At 36.6% G+C, this 17,076-nt stretch overlaps 1 protein-coding gene across 1 annotated transcript; it reads left to right on the forward strand.

Moving 5' to 3' along the window:
- Positions 1–11,463: 11,463 nt before the first annotated feature.
- On the forward strand, positions 11,464–14,912 carry LOC148036642 (pentatricopeptide repeat-containing protein At1g06140, mitochondrial-like). The gene is made up of 2 exons (XM_087678681.1): positions 11,464–11,641; positions 11,731–14,912. The coding sequence occupies exon 2, from the start codon at positions 11,778–11,780 to the stop codon at positions 13,671–13,673; it is 1,896 nt and encodes a 631-aa protein (XP_087534807.1). The 5' UTR covers positions 11,464–11,641; positions 11,731–11,777; the 3' UTR covers positions 13,674–14,912.
- Positions 14,913–17,076: the final 2,164 nt, after the last annotated feature.

Below are 17,076 nucleotides of genomic sequence, written 5' to 3' on the forward strand. Positions count from 1 at the left end.
CAAAAAGCCACTTGAGTTGGCAAGTTATACAGATGTTGATTGGGCTGGTTGTGCATATGACAGACGATCAACCAGTGGTTATGCTTTTAGTCTTGGAAGTAGTATGGTTGACTAAAGTAGTGAAAATCAGCCTATAGTTGCTCTCTTAGCACAGAGGCAGAGTATATAGCTCCAGCCTTAACTACATGTGAAGTAGTTTGGCTCTTAAAATTGTTACATGACTTGGATATACAAATGGATAGGAAGGTCACATTGCATTATGATAACATGAGTAGTGTGTTGTTGGCTAGCAACCCACTCTACCATGCTAGATTAAAGCACATAGAAGTTCATTATCAGTTCATCAGGGAAATGACACTTGCATGAAAGATAGGTTTGCTTCATGTGAAGATTGAAGACCAAACATTTGACATCTTTACCAAATCATTTGATAGAGGTAAGTATGTTCACTTCAGAGAGGTACTTGGAGTATAGCAGTTGACTTGAGCTTGAGGGGAAGTGTTGAGATTTGAGCTTGGTATCTACATTGGCTTAATTGTACAGTTATAGCTAGCTGTCACTATCTTGTGTGCCGTAATAATGAGTCTGTCAAATTTAACTCATGTTAGAGGTGTTTGGTCAGTTTTAGTGAGCTACTTTTATACACTATATATATGAATTAGACTGAGTATCTTTTGTGTGTTACACAATGAATTGAAGAAAAGAGAGTATGCTGCTCTATTCATGGCTCCCATTTTTGTTTGCCTCTTCCCCTCTCTTTGAATAGTACAAGAAATTTGCATACACACAAATAGCCTATTCTATTCTTTCTCATTCTTTAAATACATGAAAAATAGGGTTAGGATTTTCCCATCCCCCAACCAGTCATGGCTCTTTTGTGATCCTTCCAACCAGTCATGGCTCTTTTTACATGGACTAAAACCTTACTCTTGATGAGAAAAGTAAATCTAACACAAGTGGTGATCGAGATACTACTTGTTAAATGAAATTGTACAAACTCTCATAAAAATAATGGCATGAAAGTGTTAAAAATTTTCTCTTTGATAAAAAAATTAAAAGCTTCTTTTCTTTAGCTTCTTCTTGCAATTAACATTTATCCCCCTTCCTAGAAAATTGCATACACACAAATAGCCTATTCTATTCTTTCTCATTCTTTAAATACATGAAAAATAGGGTTAGGATTTTCCCATCCCCCAACGAGTCATGGCTCTTTTGTGATCCTTCCAACGAGTCATGCCTCTTTTGTGATCCTTCCAACCAGTCATGGCTCTTTTTACATGGACTAAAACCTTACTCTTGATGAGAAAAGTAAATCTAACACAAGTTGTGATCGAGATACTACTTGTTAAATGAAATTGTACAAACTCTCATAAAAATAATGGCATGAAAGTGTTAAAAATTTTCTCTTTGATAAAAAAAATTAAAAGCTTCTTTTCTTTAGCTTCTTCTTGCAATTAACATTTATCCCCCTTCCTAGAAATTTGCATACACACAAATAGCCTATTCTATTCTTTCTCATTCTTTAAATACATGAAAAATAGGGTTAGGATTTTCCCATCCCCCAACCAGTCATGGCTCTTTTGTGATCCTTCCAACCAGTCAAGCCTCTTTTGTGATCCTTCCAACCAGTCATGGCTCTTTTTACATGGACTAAAACCTTACTCTTGATGAGAAAAGTAAATCTAACCCAAGTTGTGATCGAGATACTACTTGTTAAATGAAATTGTACAAACTCTCATAAAAATAATGGCATGAAAGTGTTAAAATTTTTCTCTTTGATAAAAAAATTAAAAGCTTCTTTTCTTTAGCTTCTTCTTGCAATTAACATTTATCCCCCTTCCTAGATGAGTGTACTAGTCCCATGGAAGTTTTTCTAAACATATGGTGTTGCTATTGGTGGAAGGCTCTAAGATATCTGATGAGGGAATCAGCAAGGGTGGTTGGTATATTGCAATAAAAGAGATATGGATGGTAAGATGGTGAGAGTAAGAGACTTAGAACATACTAGGTTAGCTTGAAGAGGGAGTAAGTGCTTAGGGAAATTGATGTTAAAGATATCATAATGGGCATGGGGGGCCACTGATGTCGATGGGTCTTGAGAAACTCTATTGTACCTATTGTATGTTGAGATGGCAAGCTCAACACATGCAGGCATTGATGATGGACTACCTAGCTAGATGGGTCTACATGTCTACACTTAGGATGTCAGTGGTCATTATGATCCTCACATGGCCATTGACTTATCACTTATTATATTTAGTTTGTTACACCTACCTATAGCTGGCATAGATATAGTGCCAATCGATTAATATAGTTAGTCATTCATTGCTTGACTTAGTACGCCACTTTCCTTTATGTTGTATCTTATCTATACTTTGTGTACACTGTATTGTGTGTGAAAGAATAATAAGAAACTAGTAAGAAAACGTTTTGGTCTCCATCTCTCTTCTTGTGTGCTTGAGTGAGCTTCCTCTTGTGTATACAATGTGTTTTTGGTGTAGCAGCTCAAGCAAGTCCCCCCTCCACACGATTCTTGACATAGTATCAAAGTAGCACCACTGAGAGAGGTTGGTTTTGAAGGCTAAAGTGAAGGAGAAGAAGCAAGGATTCAAACAAGGATTCAAGCAAGAAAGCAATAGGTAAGAAGCTCTCCCATTCTCGCATACTCTCTCTTGGATAGTGCGTATGGAGGCACAAGAAGCATGGCAAAGTGAAAATCTCATATTGCTGTGAGATTTGGTGTATAATCGAAGCACTATATATTCTACAAACAAGCTCTTTAGGGATTACTGTTGCTTTTTTGGGCATCTTAGGCTGTTTCGGGCCCCATTTTAGAGCCGCAAGGTTAAGGGCAGTAGTTTCAAGGTATATTATAATTTCGATTGTATCGATCGAAAGTGGATGCACATGTTGCAGATTTCAAATCTTTAGGAAGCAAACATAAGTTTTATCTACAAACAACTTATAGATTACATGTATTGTTGAGCAATCGGTGAAAAAGGTTGCTTGGTGTATTGTTGTGCATTTGTTGTGGAAGGTTGCAGAAGACTTGCTTGCTCTTCTATATCATTTTTATGAGTATGGTAGAGAATAGTGGAAATCCCATCATTGAGAAGCTGGACAAGAACAACTACCCTTCATGGAAGTTCCGTGTGACGAGATTCCTTATTCAAAAGGGCCTTTATGAGTTCATTGTAGGTGAAGAAAAGGAGCCGAAGCTGAGTATACCTGTGACTCCAAATGAATTAAAGGCATGGAAAGAATGGAATGCAAAATACAAAAAGATAATGTATTGGCTATCTATAGTCTCATTGATAATACTATGCTAGGACATATCAAGAATGTAGAAACTTCACATGCAGCCTGACAATTTTTGAGAACATGTTTTCAGTAAATACAAAGGCTCGAAAGATTCAACTCAGGCAAGAGTCGAATACATTGAAGAAAGGGAAAATGTCTGTCAATGAGTATGTTTTGAAGGTGAGGATCATTGCAAATGCTTTAGCGGTGATTGATGCTTTAGTTTCATCTAGTTTGGGTGGCCTTAATAATGAGAAATCTTGGAAATCATTTGTCACTTCTATATATGTACGAAAGCCATTTCTAGATTTCGATGAGCTGGTCTCTCTCATGATTATTGAAGAGATCAATATGCAAGGTGACTCATCTAAAAGAAATGGTGAACAGGTCCAAGCATTTTACTCAAGTTCAAGAATGGGACATGGTAGATTGTCTTCAAGAGGTTGTGGTATGGGACATGCTGGTAAATAACCAGAAAAACATGTTAATCAGCAATTTGGTGAAATACAGGTTTTAGGAGGCTGTGGAAACTTTAGAGGAATGGAGAGCTCTAGAGGAAGAGGTGGATGGTAGAATAGAGGTTCTGAAAATTCTACTATTGTTTGCCATTGTTGTGGCAAACCAAGTCATTTTGCAGCCCATTTTGTGCTAAGAAGAATGATATCCGCAATAGTAAATTGCAGCAATGAAACTATGCATCAAATTACGATAAAATGAAGAAAAAAATGAGCATTTGTTTGTTATGCAACATATGATGAATGTTGTTATAAGAAAGGGGACACATAATGATGTATGGCATGTCGATTCAAGTGTATCTAATCATATGACCAATCATATTGAATGGTTTGGAGAGATGTAGGATTTACAAAATCCAAGTTATGTGCAGAGACGGGTAATGACTCATGCCACCCAATTTCACACATTGGAAAGGTTCCCCTGTCTTTGCATGACAAACAGACAAAGAGTCTGATAGATGTATTACATGTATCATAAATCACAAAGAACTCACTGTTTGTTGACCAAATGGTAGAGCAAGGATTGCAGGTTCAATTTAATGCAAAAGGTTGTTTTGTAGAAGACTTTAATGATAAGTACAGGTTGGTCGCAAAAGAAAGTAGAGTTGGTTGCATGTTCACTTTAGATGTTGGAATTCCTACAATGAATATTGCTATGTATGCTAAAGGAAAAGGAGTGGTTGCAGACATTGAAATATGACATAAATGTATTGGACATGCAAATGTGCAAAGGCTAAAATAAATGTAGTTGTAATGTGCATGGGTCACAACACATTTTAGTAGTCCATTGGGAATCTGATCTAAAAATCGTTGCCTCGCACTCCCACGGAATGTCACAGGGTTTATCAGATAGCAAATCCCATGTCTACTCCGCAATGAAGCATATCGGCCAACCTTGCTAGGATCAACCACCTAAATCCTCCTGGGTTTCTAATGGTCAATTCATGCTACAACCTTCTAGCGTTTAGACGATCTACTTTGTGCAGAGCATCTAAATCGAGGCGAACTTATATCGCACTTGATTCAAAGAGAATGGAGGAGATGTGAAAATGTTTTTCCATGACATTATAAATGCCCACAAGGTCAGCTTATTTAAAAGCAAGAAAGCATTATGGATTTCTTATTGACATCTCCCAAAATATTGGAAGGACACGTGTAAGTAAGAGGTATTTTGAGTCAACAAAGAATGTTTATGAGAATTGGGGAGGTACATGATTGCACATCCTTCTCTCTTTGAATCTTGAGGATCCGCATTTGTCAACTATAAATAGAACCACATGAAAACTCTTTGCTATCGCATAGGCCTCAGAGACGACATATTCAAGCATGTGCCAAAAATCTATACTCATCACATGACAAAGAATGGGCTTCATATGGGAAGTATACCACTCATCATTGCAGAAGATGAGATTGTGGTAAAAAGGATGATTTGGTGGGTACCAAAGGATGTTTGGTGGGATTTTGTGGTAGAAAGCTAGATCATGTTTGCATTTTTGACTTTGTCATGCTTGTTGGCAATGGTGAGGAAGGATACAATGCTATTACAGATGCCTTTCATAACAATGTGAATGCACATTATGCGAGAGTCCTAATAGCAAATCCCTTGATTAAGTGCTTACCTAAGTTAGTGGTTTTGGTTCAACTAGCCTACAATAAATTTGATTCTTTGTTTGTCAAAGAGCAATGGAATAGAGTCACTTGGTATTAGAATATGTTTGTGAAAGGTGTTGTGGGTATGTTACTTGGTCATGCTTACAATGGAGATAAAAGGCAAAGAAAAATTATGCTATGAGATTATGCATCATCAATAAGTGATAGGTTCTCAATTTCTTGGAAAAGTTGGCCTTTCACAGCTTTCTTAGATAATGATGGATACATTTTAGGTTTACATGATCAAGTCTTTATCCACAATGGAAAAAAGTTTATCAACCCTTTGTATAATTCATCCAAAGGTTGGTTCTTGGGAGTGATTTAATCACTTTGAATCATATAGCATTTTGAAGGGAGGTGAGCCACCCTGAAGTGGAAGCACGAGTGGGAGCAAGAGCTATGGTGAAAGGAGAAAGAGCAAGAGAGAGACACACACACACACACAATTTGGGAACTCCAACTATCACAATGTGTGACCGGCCTTCCCTTTATTCAAATGTCACTGAAAGAATAAAGAATGAAGTGATAATGATGGGCACCCATCGCCTATAGTAGTGTACAGACATGGTGTTGTCACCCCGATTGCTATATTGTGGAAGTTCTTGTCATGTAGCTAGGTCTGCAATGTTGGCTCGCATTCGTTTGAACATTGACAATTAGGATCTATTCAGTTGTGTAGTATTTGTGTAGAATCTACTTATTGTACTTGCGAACATTTTCCTTGTGTAGAATCTACTTCTTGTACTTGCGAACATTTTCCTTGTGTGTGTATATGAATGTTATTTTTTGGTCAACGAAATCTAATATGTCCTTCTCGTCGATCGTGCATTGACGTAAGCATTCATGTATCTCTTGCTTTGTTGGATAACGAGGCCTAATCACTTGTAGGAACTATAGGAATGGCAAGTCGTATGCATGTCGAACTGAGGTTTGGAGAGTGTGCATTCCAACTTATTTATCTCATCCCACCTTGTACTGGTGACCTCGTCTGTAGTGAATGTGAGGAAGAAATGAGGCATTTCCCATGTGTTGACCATTGTGAGAAGGTCCTTCAAGTTATGCCAGTGCCAAGATGGGAATCTCAATATTGAGGTGAGAATAATGTATTGGAGGATGTGCTTGACAACCTCTTCATTGGAACTGTGCTTGTTTGTGTACTTGTAGTTGTTGATGTCCCTTTGTAGGCAAGTCGTGCTTGTGTTGTTCACAATCATGAGCTAGTATAGAATTAGAATATAAGGCTTGTGTAAGGTGTACACAGAGAACATGGTTGAAGCTTGCATCTTTATGTATTCGCTAAGGTAAATGTTGCCATCATAGGCGCCATGGCCAAGTGGGAATAAGAACGGAGACACTGCATTTTCCAAGGTGATATCTAGGCAGTAGGGGGAGGTTCTTGCAGGGCAAGCCGTCCATCTTGAACGTTGCTGTTCTTTCAAGGAGATGGTTATTATTCTATAATATGATGCATGTGAACTCATGTTGATCAGCTCTTTGGAATGCTTGTCATCGACTTGGCTCGACTACATTTTCGAGCAAACTGTAACATTTTTCATTCTTGTGATTTGCTTGGAGCATTGGGTCGAATGGAGAGTTTTCACGATGGAGCCCTATAATCCTTTCGATGGATTGCCTGTTGAGGATGCAAAGCCCTATCCTTGGATGTGGATATTCTACTATAGCCATGTACTTCTAGATCAATAGATTATGTAGCATGTTGAAAGCAAACACATCCACAATATTGAATGTAATCAAGTCAATTCTAGTAGATGGTTACGAAAGTGATCCATCATTCCAAGAGACTAGAGGGTTATGGAAAATAGATTGATGGTCCAAGGTTCCTTCGCAATCACTCTTGTTGTTTGTAGACTGAGATGGATGTATCAATGATGTTCAATAGTTGAAGTTGTAACGACTTTGCATATAGAGTTCGTTTTGTGTAGTCTGGTAAGAGTGACACCACGTATTTGTTTCTCTCATTCTTTTGTGAGTTGACAACATGATGTTGCATTGTGACTATACCACATGATGTGCACATTGTTAGTCTTCCAATGATGCTTTTACATGTTGTCACCTAAGATGATTCAAATTTTTCTATGACGTACCAAGTTGTAGCAAACAGTTTTAGTGTGATTTTTTTTAAAAGCCATAGTTTTCCTCTTTCTAGAAGTCCTGAAGGATGCCTTCTGACTTTGTTTCTTCTTAACATCCATTGATGTTGATGATAACAATATGTTTTTATCATAAAACTACAATACACTTGTTTATGGAAAAACATGCTATACTTCATTATTTTATTTTATTTTTGAAAGGATAGTTTATTTTTTTGATGTACAAGGATGATGATTTTTTTCTTCTTAACAGTAATTCTAATAAAATAAATAAATAAATAAATAAACAATAATAGTACTTGAAAAAAATTAAAAAAACTAAATGAAATGAGAAAACATGCTATATAGCATGCCAAAGAGTTGGCACAAATCTCTTCATAATTAAATAATTATGGGAGAATGTGCCATTCCCCCATCTATTCAAAATATCTATTTTATTGAAGTTTTACGTTTTCGTTTTTTTCAATACATTCGAAAGTTCGTTACACTTTCGTTTTCACCATACGTTTTCAAAAGATCGTTTTCTTTCATTTACATTTCATTACTATTTAACTATTAACTAACATAAGTCTATCTACTAATACTGCAACTATTAATTACATACTAACTATTACAAATGCTATTGATATTACAAAAGTGTATCTAATTTACTGATTATACTAGAACTATTAAAATTACTATTAAGCCTACCTAATTAAGTACTACTAATATTACTAATAGGTTTAATTACTAATACTAGAACTACTAATTAACTATTAAAAGTCTATCTAATTAACTATTACTAATACTACATAAGTCGAACTAGCAGTCCCTCAGTACCTCCGCTAACATCCAAGTGATTCGTTAGCTTCACTTTGCAAATACTACTGATATTACAAAAGTGTAATTGATTAAATAATTATATTATAATTATTAATATTACTAATAAGTCTAATTACTAATACTACAACTACTATTTAACTATCAACTAGTATAAATACTACATAAGTGTATCTATTTATCTATTACTAATACTACATAAGTCTATCTAATTAACTATTACTAATATTACATAAGTCAAACTAGCAATCCCTTAGCATCTCGCTAGCACCCAAGCGATTCACTAGCTTCGTCTCGCTTTGAGTCAACTCGTATTTTGCAAGCCCTATGTTGCATCTTAGCTTGCCCAAGTCATCAAACCATTGCTTTGACTTTCCATGCACAAGTATTGAATCCATCCAACTCCGCTTTGGTAGTGGTGCTGAACCTAGTGATGGCTTTGTTGTAGTGATAATAAGTTGTAGCTATGGTGAGTCTATCATGGCATGCTAGCTATTAACAATAGCGCTCAGAGTTTGCTTTGCTAGGACTCAGCATAGCCAGGTTGTTACCATTTGCAATGACAAATTGTGATTCCTCATGATCAATTAATTGATTTCAAAACTTGGCACCTACGTTGACTAAGTCTAACTAATTACATAGTACTAATAGTACTAACAAGTCTAACTACTAACACTACTAGTACTACTAATAAGTCCAACTATCTAACATTGATAATAAACTAATAGTAATGCTATTAATAAGTCTAGCTAATTAACTAATACTAGTAATAGCACTTAATTTAGTAGTAACCAATATATTTACTAAGTATAATAATATAATTTAGTCGTTAGAACTAATAGTTTTAACTAAGTTGACAAAATCTAGTGTAAACATTAAAACTAGTTGTTTGAACTATGACAAAACTAACTATTCTAAGGAAGGAGGAAAACTAAATAAATAATCATGTTGACTAATTATAATAAACTAATCATATTGACTAATTATAGTAAACTAGTCTTGACAAAACTAATTATTCTAAGGATGGACGAAGATTAACTAATGACGTTGACTAATTATAATAAACTAAAAAAACGAAGGAGAAAATTGTTTAAACTAATCCTAAAAAGAATGAATGACGAAGATTTCAATCTAACCTTAATAAACTAAAAGGACGAAGGAGAAAGTTGTTTAAACTAATCCTAAAAAGAACGAATTACGAATATTTGAATCTAACATTTTGTCTTGTAAACGTGATGACTGAGGAACTGATGTATGCGTCTCCACACACTTGTGTATGACCCTCTCTCCTCAAATAAGAGATGAATTCTGTAATGAAGAGAATGGCCCATACTACTTAACTCTCCCCTATTTATATAGGCTTAAGGTTTCTCAATGTTCAAAGCTTTCCTTTAAGGATTTTAAAGCTTTTGTAATTTACAAACTTGAAAAGCCTAAAAGCTTTCAAATGTTTAAGCTTTTCTTAAAAAGCTTTTCTTCAATTTTGGGTGTACGCTTATTTTTTAACCCAAAAAGTAACAAAAAAGATAATTACAAAATGTCACATAGCTGCACTTGTAAAAATGGTAGGAATGCATAGGAGTTGAGGTGATTGTGCAGGAGTGGGTGATGGTGATGGCATAAAATTATTGATAGCTTTGGAAAGAGTGGTGGTGGGAAAACATATGGCTGAGAGAGAGAGAGAGAGAGAGTGCGTGTGTAAATGAGTGTAGTTCAATTGGTAAAGTTAAATGTGTAGTTGCTTGAAGGTCTCGAATTCAACTCCTACATTTCACCTAATCATTTAGTATAACTTTTGAAATTTGGATGAATGGGCTAATAAAATAAGTATCTTATTACTAGGATAACCACTTGATTATGAGAGAGAGAGAGAGCGAGTGAGCGAGCTCTAATGTTGGTCTCACTAATGGGTTTCGGCCTAAAGCTATAAAGACAACTATACATTTGATCAACAGGTTTCCTAGCAAGCAATTGGATGAAAAAAATTCAAGAGGAGTTGTGGTCTAGGAAGAGGCCTATTTATGATCACTTGTGTGTCTTTGGCTATGATGCACTTTTGCATATACCTAGGAACATGTGGAGTAAGCTTCATCCTAAGTACAAGAAATGTATCTTTGTTGGATATGGAGAGTTGGGAGAAACTTGATATCACTTGTGGGGCCTTGAGTCTAAGAAGGGAATAAGCATCCATGATGCCATTTTTAATGAGGATAAGATGTATCCGTAGCCCATTAAAATAATTGAGGATGTATGCGTAGCCCGTTAAAACAATTGAGATATGTAGGGTTGTATTTTAAGAGGATGTACAATTGTCACATGAGTAATATGTATGGCCTATTTCACATGATGTAGGGCTTGGGCAACTAATTAATGTTGCGATGGGAGTGCCATAGGTAGGTGGATAGCCTTAGTTTTAGAGTATGGACAAGTGGGACAACCAGAGGCTCCCATTATTGAGCTAGTCTTATGCTTATCTATAAGGGTTTCTAGATTATTAGATAGATATAATATTAATATATATATATAATAATCAATATGTAATATATATATATAAACATATAATATATAATCATAAATAATAAAAATAATATATATATAATATAATTATATGTTAAATTTTATAATATAAGTATTAATTATAGTTATTAGTATATTTATATAATTGATTATGAATTAGTTATTAATTATTGATCATTAATTAATTTTAATACAAATATATAATATATATGTATATAATAATTAACAAATAACTTATTACATATACATATTATGTAATATATATAATTATTTATATTAATAATAAGTATAATATACATATTATAATTGTTAATACTTTAGTATACTTGATTATGCGAATAATAATAAACCTTCAACGAACCCTCTTGGCACATGAGATGTGCTTTCAAACCCTTAGGAGAACACCAACATAGCTCAGGAGAATCGAGAGAGGAAACTCCTACTCGTAATTAAGGGAAATGATATCTACTTATCCCAGCACACTTGGAGAACACATGCCTGCACCCTACTATGCCCGGCTCGTCATCATGGTCGTGCTGCTGCGTATGTGATGGTTCGTCCTTCGTCGTATCGCCTGCTTCGTCTTTGTGCGGCCTCCAAACAATGACTTCTGCGACCAGAAAGCGGAAGAAGAAGCGCAGCTCTGCATCAGATCAATCATCGTTGAACACAAGAATCATCCCCTTACACCAGGATTGCCCATCCAAGGATTGTTTCTACAGTTGCAAAGTAGGGCAAGCACTGCTAAAAGATCGCTTCTTCATCATTATGTTCGATATCGGTCTCAGGTGAGTGCACCTGTGTATCTGTTTGTGCAGCGCAGACCAGGATACAATCTTTCAACCTCACCAAGGAGTCTCTTTGGATGGATGACCGGTCTAATCCATGCTTGATTCAGGTAGAGTTAACCAGAAGAAGGTTGCATCAACTTAATAGATCCGCAGGTGAAGAGGAAGAGGAAGAGGATGGACAAGACGGAGGCAAAAATGATGATTATCATGGGGAGGACAATGACGAGGAAAGATGGAGGATGGGAATGCATTTCCACAACAAAACTCAAGGGGGATGGGAGCAAGAGGTTGTCGGTGACTGCAACCATAAGAGTCCGCAGGAAATTAGTTACCAGCCTCACACTCTTGTGGCTGTGCTGAAGGCTTGCACCAAGCGAAAAGATCTGCGCACAGGTAGCAGGATACATGCTGACATTGTCAAAATGGGATTGCTTAAAGACAATGCTTTCGTTGGCAACACCTTAGTCAGCATGTATGCCAAGTGTGGTGCACTTGCAAAAGCTCAAGATTTATGTGACAAGCTTCCAAGTCGAAATGTAGTTTCATGGAATGCGCTAATCTCAGGTTATTGCCAGCATGGACATGGCAACAAAGTACTGCAGTGTTTTGAGCGAATGAAGCTTGAGGGCATCTCTCCAACTTCGGTTACATATGTGTGTGCCTTGAAAGCATGTGGTACTGCAGGAGCCACAGACAAAGGCCAAGATATACATGCTGAAATTGCCAGAACGGGATTGTTGAAACAAAATGTTCTTGTTGGCAATGCATTGGTAGATATGTATGCAAAATGTGGCTTCCTTGATAAAGCACAAGAAGTGTTTGATGAGCTTCCAGTTCGGGATGTGGTCTCATGGGGTGCGTTGATAGCAGGTTATGCCCAATATGGGTTTGGCAAGCAAGCTCTGACCTGTTTTGAACGGATGCAACTGGAGGGAATATGTCCAGATGCAGTCACCTATGCTTGCATCTTGAAAGCCTGTGGCAGCATAAGAGCTCCAGACGAGGGGCAAAAAATTCATGCTCGGATTAACAAAGAAGGATTATTGGAACAAGATATAGTCCTTGGTACTGCACTGCTCGATATGTATGCAAAGTGTGGTTTGCTGTCAAAAGCACTCGATGTATTTGACAAGCTTCCTGTTCAGAATCTTGTCTCATGGAGCTCACTGATTGCAGGATATACCCTACACGGACTTGCTGAGCAAGCACTAAATTGCTTTGAACAGATGGTGCTCAAGGGCCTCTCTCCAAATGCAGTCACCTATGCAAGTGTATTGAAAGCCTGTGCCAGCATAGGAGCATCACAAAAGGGCAAAGAATTACATGCAGAGATTGCCAAAGAAGGGTTGCTGGAAAAGGATCCTGTCATTGGCATTGGACTTGTGGATATGTATGCCAAATGCGGTCTGCTTCCAAAGGCGCAGGAAGTGTTTGACAGTCTCCCAGTTAAAAATGTAGTCTTGTGGAATACACTACTTGCAGGGTATGCATTACTTGGAAAGACTGAAGACGTATCCAACTCTTTTGATAAAATGATGGGGAAAGGTATAAAACCAGATTTGGCTACATTCACCATTGTGCTCAATTCATGCAATCATGCTGGTCTATTGGATATGGGCGAGATGCACTTTAAAACCATGAGCAGCATTTATGGTATCACTCCAGCTTTGGAGCATCATACTTGCATGGTTGATCTCCTTGCACGTGCAGGGCACCTGGACAAGGCTTTAGCTGTGATCAAAGAGACGCCTTCTCCTGCTGATGTGTTGGTCTGGCAGACTTTGTTGAGTGCTTGCCAGAAATGGGGTAATGTTAAAATAGGAAGACTGGCTTTTGAACATGTGGTGCAGCTGGATTCGAAGTCTTCTGCAGCTTATGTTTGTATGAGTAATATATATGCAGATGCAGGCATGCAAGACGATGCAGAAAAGGTAAAAGCTTTAAGAGTCAGAAAGCAAGCACTCGAATAGTGATGACACTAATTGGTGTAATGCCAATTGAGCTATTATATAATGCGGTTGGAAACCAGGTGATATATCTTACTTGTAGTGGAAACCTTTCTGTTGAAACATTTGTTTGACCCAACTGCACAAGTCAGACACGTGAGCTAGTATGACTCACATTACATGACTAGACAAAAACAGCACTGACATGCATAAAAGCTACATCACTAACATAGACAGTATCAATAATCAGAAAGTCAGTGCATCATCTGTGACCTTCAGAAAACCTGGATAAACCAACCAGTTAAAGAAGTCAGTCACAGAAGGGGTGAAAAAAATAGAAGGCCAAGTCCTCTAGCATCTGTGCAAATACCTGCTTTTTAAAAATGCAGCTACTTCCATGTGTATGTTGCTGGGTAATGGAGGCACAGCTTACCATAAGTTGACTTCTTTACACCTCCCTAAGATACAAAAAGCATTTGATTAGTATCTACAGGTCATATAGCATTAACAGAAGAAAATGGCAAGCATAAACCCGTAATATTTGTCAATGATTTTGGTTTAAGGAAAATACCTTTATATGCACAACATACTCAACAAGTCTGCTGCAATTTAACCGGCTTTCCCCAATACTTTTGATAGGAGGCTGCCCTACAACAGAGACCTGCTAAACTTCTAGTGGCAAAGCACAAAAACATTGCACATGCTGGTGTACAGCAGCAGCCTTAAAGAAGCTAGCAGTTGCAGACTGATACACCAGCCTATGGGTAAGAACCAAGCCTAAATTCATTCTGTGCTACAAATCCTACAGTTATAGCAAAACCATGCCTGCACAGTAGCCCTTTAAAGCAGAGGACATATTTTACTCAATTGTTCTTTGTATATTGTACGCTTGCGGCAATTGTCTGACCCCATGTGGTAAATGCATAAAGACAAGCTTCAACAACTTTAATGCTCCTTGTACTCTCTTAGTCATTTTGGTAAAGGTTCAGGTCTCCTGACTCTTAGCCATGTGTGAAACAGTGAACAACCTGCCATGCAAGAGTAACAAGATAACCTATCATTGCCAGAATATATTGAACAAATATTCTGGAAAATCTTACAGGCATTTTTCAAGTTACGCGCAACCTCTAACATATCTGCAATCCTTAAACCAGACCTTAGGTGGATCTGAGAAAAGTGAAAAGAAAAGAGACTCATGGAGGTTCATAGACAATGTAGGCCATAAGTTTGAGAAGCAAACAAAAACCACATTCTTCTATTGCATAAGCTTGCCTCTTAAATAGGCCCAAGAGTACATTGGATACTTCGAACTAGCCTTTAGAGTGTGGAGGGATTAGGACGATGAGTTGGAAGGATAAGGATCTGAGGTGGCAAGTCAAACTGGACCCAATGCAATGTATCCAATATACTCTTAAGCCTATTTAAGAGGCAAGCTCATGCAATAGAAGAATGTGATTTTTCTTTGCTTTTAAAACTTACGGCCTACATTGTCTATGAACCTCCATAACTTATGACCTACGTTGTCTATGAACCTCGCTCTGATACCAAATGAAAAGAAAAGAGACTCACGAAGGTTTATAGACAATATAGGCCATAAGTTTGAGAAGCAAAGAAAAACCACATTCTTCTATTGCATGAGCTTGCCTCTTAAATAGGCACAAGTGTACATTAGATACATTGTATTGGGTCTAGTTTGACTTGCTACCGTAGATCCTTATCCTTCCAATTCATCATCCTCATCTCTCTACACTCTAAAGGCTAGTTCATATTACATCTTGAAACTCGAGTAATAGCAGTTATTTGATTTATCAATGATAGAAGGAATCAAGAATTCTAATAGTTAAACATAATCATCATCCTCATCTCTCTACACTCTAAAGGCTAGTTCATATTACATCTTGAAACTCGAGTAATAGCAGTTATTTGATTTATCAATGACATAAGGAATCAAGAATTCTAATAGTTAAACATAATTTTAAACTTCAGAAGCTTTATTTGCTTGACCGGGACTTGATGAAGCTATTAAGCCTTTTATCACCAGACACAGGACACCTACTATTGAAGCTTGTCCTCTTGGTTTGAAATTATAACCTTTGAATGTTTGGAACCCTCCAATGTAGTTCTATGCCCAATATTTTCATAATGCTTTGAATAACACCATGCCTTGCCATAGTTCTTTCTCGAGATTACTCCCGAGGTTGATTATCAGATACCGTCTTATTTAGTTGTGGTATCCTTGTGTAGAACTGATTACAGACAATAAGGCTCTGTCAGTGTTGGAAGGTATGACATATACACATTTTATGCTGGCACATGATTGCAAATGCTGCAAAAAGGTGCATGCAGGAAATGAGAACTTGTGAAAGAAGCTAGTTTATCAGTCTAAATCTTGTAGAGACTGGAGGCAATAATGTTTTGAATTTGAGATCTGAAAGAAAAACTATGCCAAGTACTTTCAGGTTTTGCTATTTGTCTTTTACATGACTAAAACAAGTAAAGTGGGTTGCTGACTTATCCCCTACCGTCACAAATATGAATTAGACTGCCTTCATCCCTAAGAAACCTTATATGATGACTTTGCCACCTAATTTTTCTCCTCTCTAGTTATCTTCACCTTGACAATTTCACCTGGCTGTGCTTTGAGTTGTGCTGGTCTAAGCTAATGTATGATCCATAATTTGCTTTCCTTAAAACATTTTGATTGCTTTGATACTTTAACTTTATCTTCCATATTTCCAAATTGCAAAGTTGCTTGATTCTTTCCTTACTTGACGACTCGCCATGGTAATATCCACTTGAACACTTTTTCTTCCAATATTGCGGTGTTGAAAATGTAAGTGATAATCATGTGTCTAATTGCACTTAGCTATGGAGGGGGAGCTTTTGTTCCGTAGAATAGCAACCCTGTGCCTTTGAAGTTCTAAAAGGAAAAATCTCAAACATCTCTAATTCTCAAACTCTCTTTAATACATCTATTCGAGAAAAATGAACTTAAAAATGGGCTTTTCATCCCCCTCCCTCCCCTTTTTAAATAAGAAAAAGAGGAGAGAAGAATAGTAAAATAATGCTCTACTCTCTTTATTTTTGCAAACTTGTTTTGTCTTTTTTATATTATTCACAAAGGATTTGCTTAGATTCTTTCTCTTTTTATTCAAGAATCATTTTTCAATCAGATTTCATATTCAAGAAAGGGTTAGTTACGGGAGTGTAGTGCTTGGTTTTTAATGTAAAATGATTAGTAGATTAAAAGTGATTGATGTTTCAATAAAAAATGAGAAAAATAAAATTTTGAAATAAAAATTTGAAAGTTTTTTAAAAGATATTTTGGGGATTTTTTATATACTAGCTTTTGGTTTTAAAAAAACTTGTTGGTTAAATTTTTTGTTTTTTGAATATGTTTTTGAAGGTAAAATTGAATTTTCTATAA

The sequence above is a fragment of the Lygodium microphyllum genome, chromosome 5, assembly GCF_053477565.2.
Source record: "Lygodium microphyllum isolate KBCC chromosome 5, Lygodium_microphyllum_v1.1.10, whole genome shotgun sequence".
Lineage (NCBI taxonomy): Eukaryota > Viridiplantae > Streptophyta > Polypodiopsida > Schizaeales > Lygodiaceae > Lygodium > Lygodium microphyllum.

Excerpts from the sequence above, each read along its gene's own strand:
- LOC148036642 (XM_087678681.1), top strand. The coding sequence starts at position 11,778 with ATGGATGACCGGTCTAATCCATGCTTGATTCAGGTAGAGTTAACCAGA.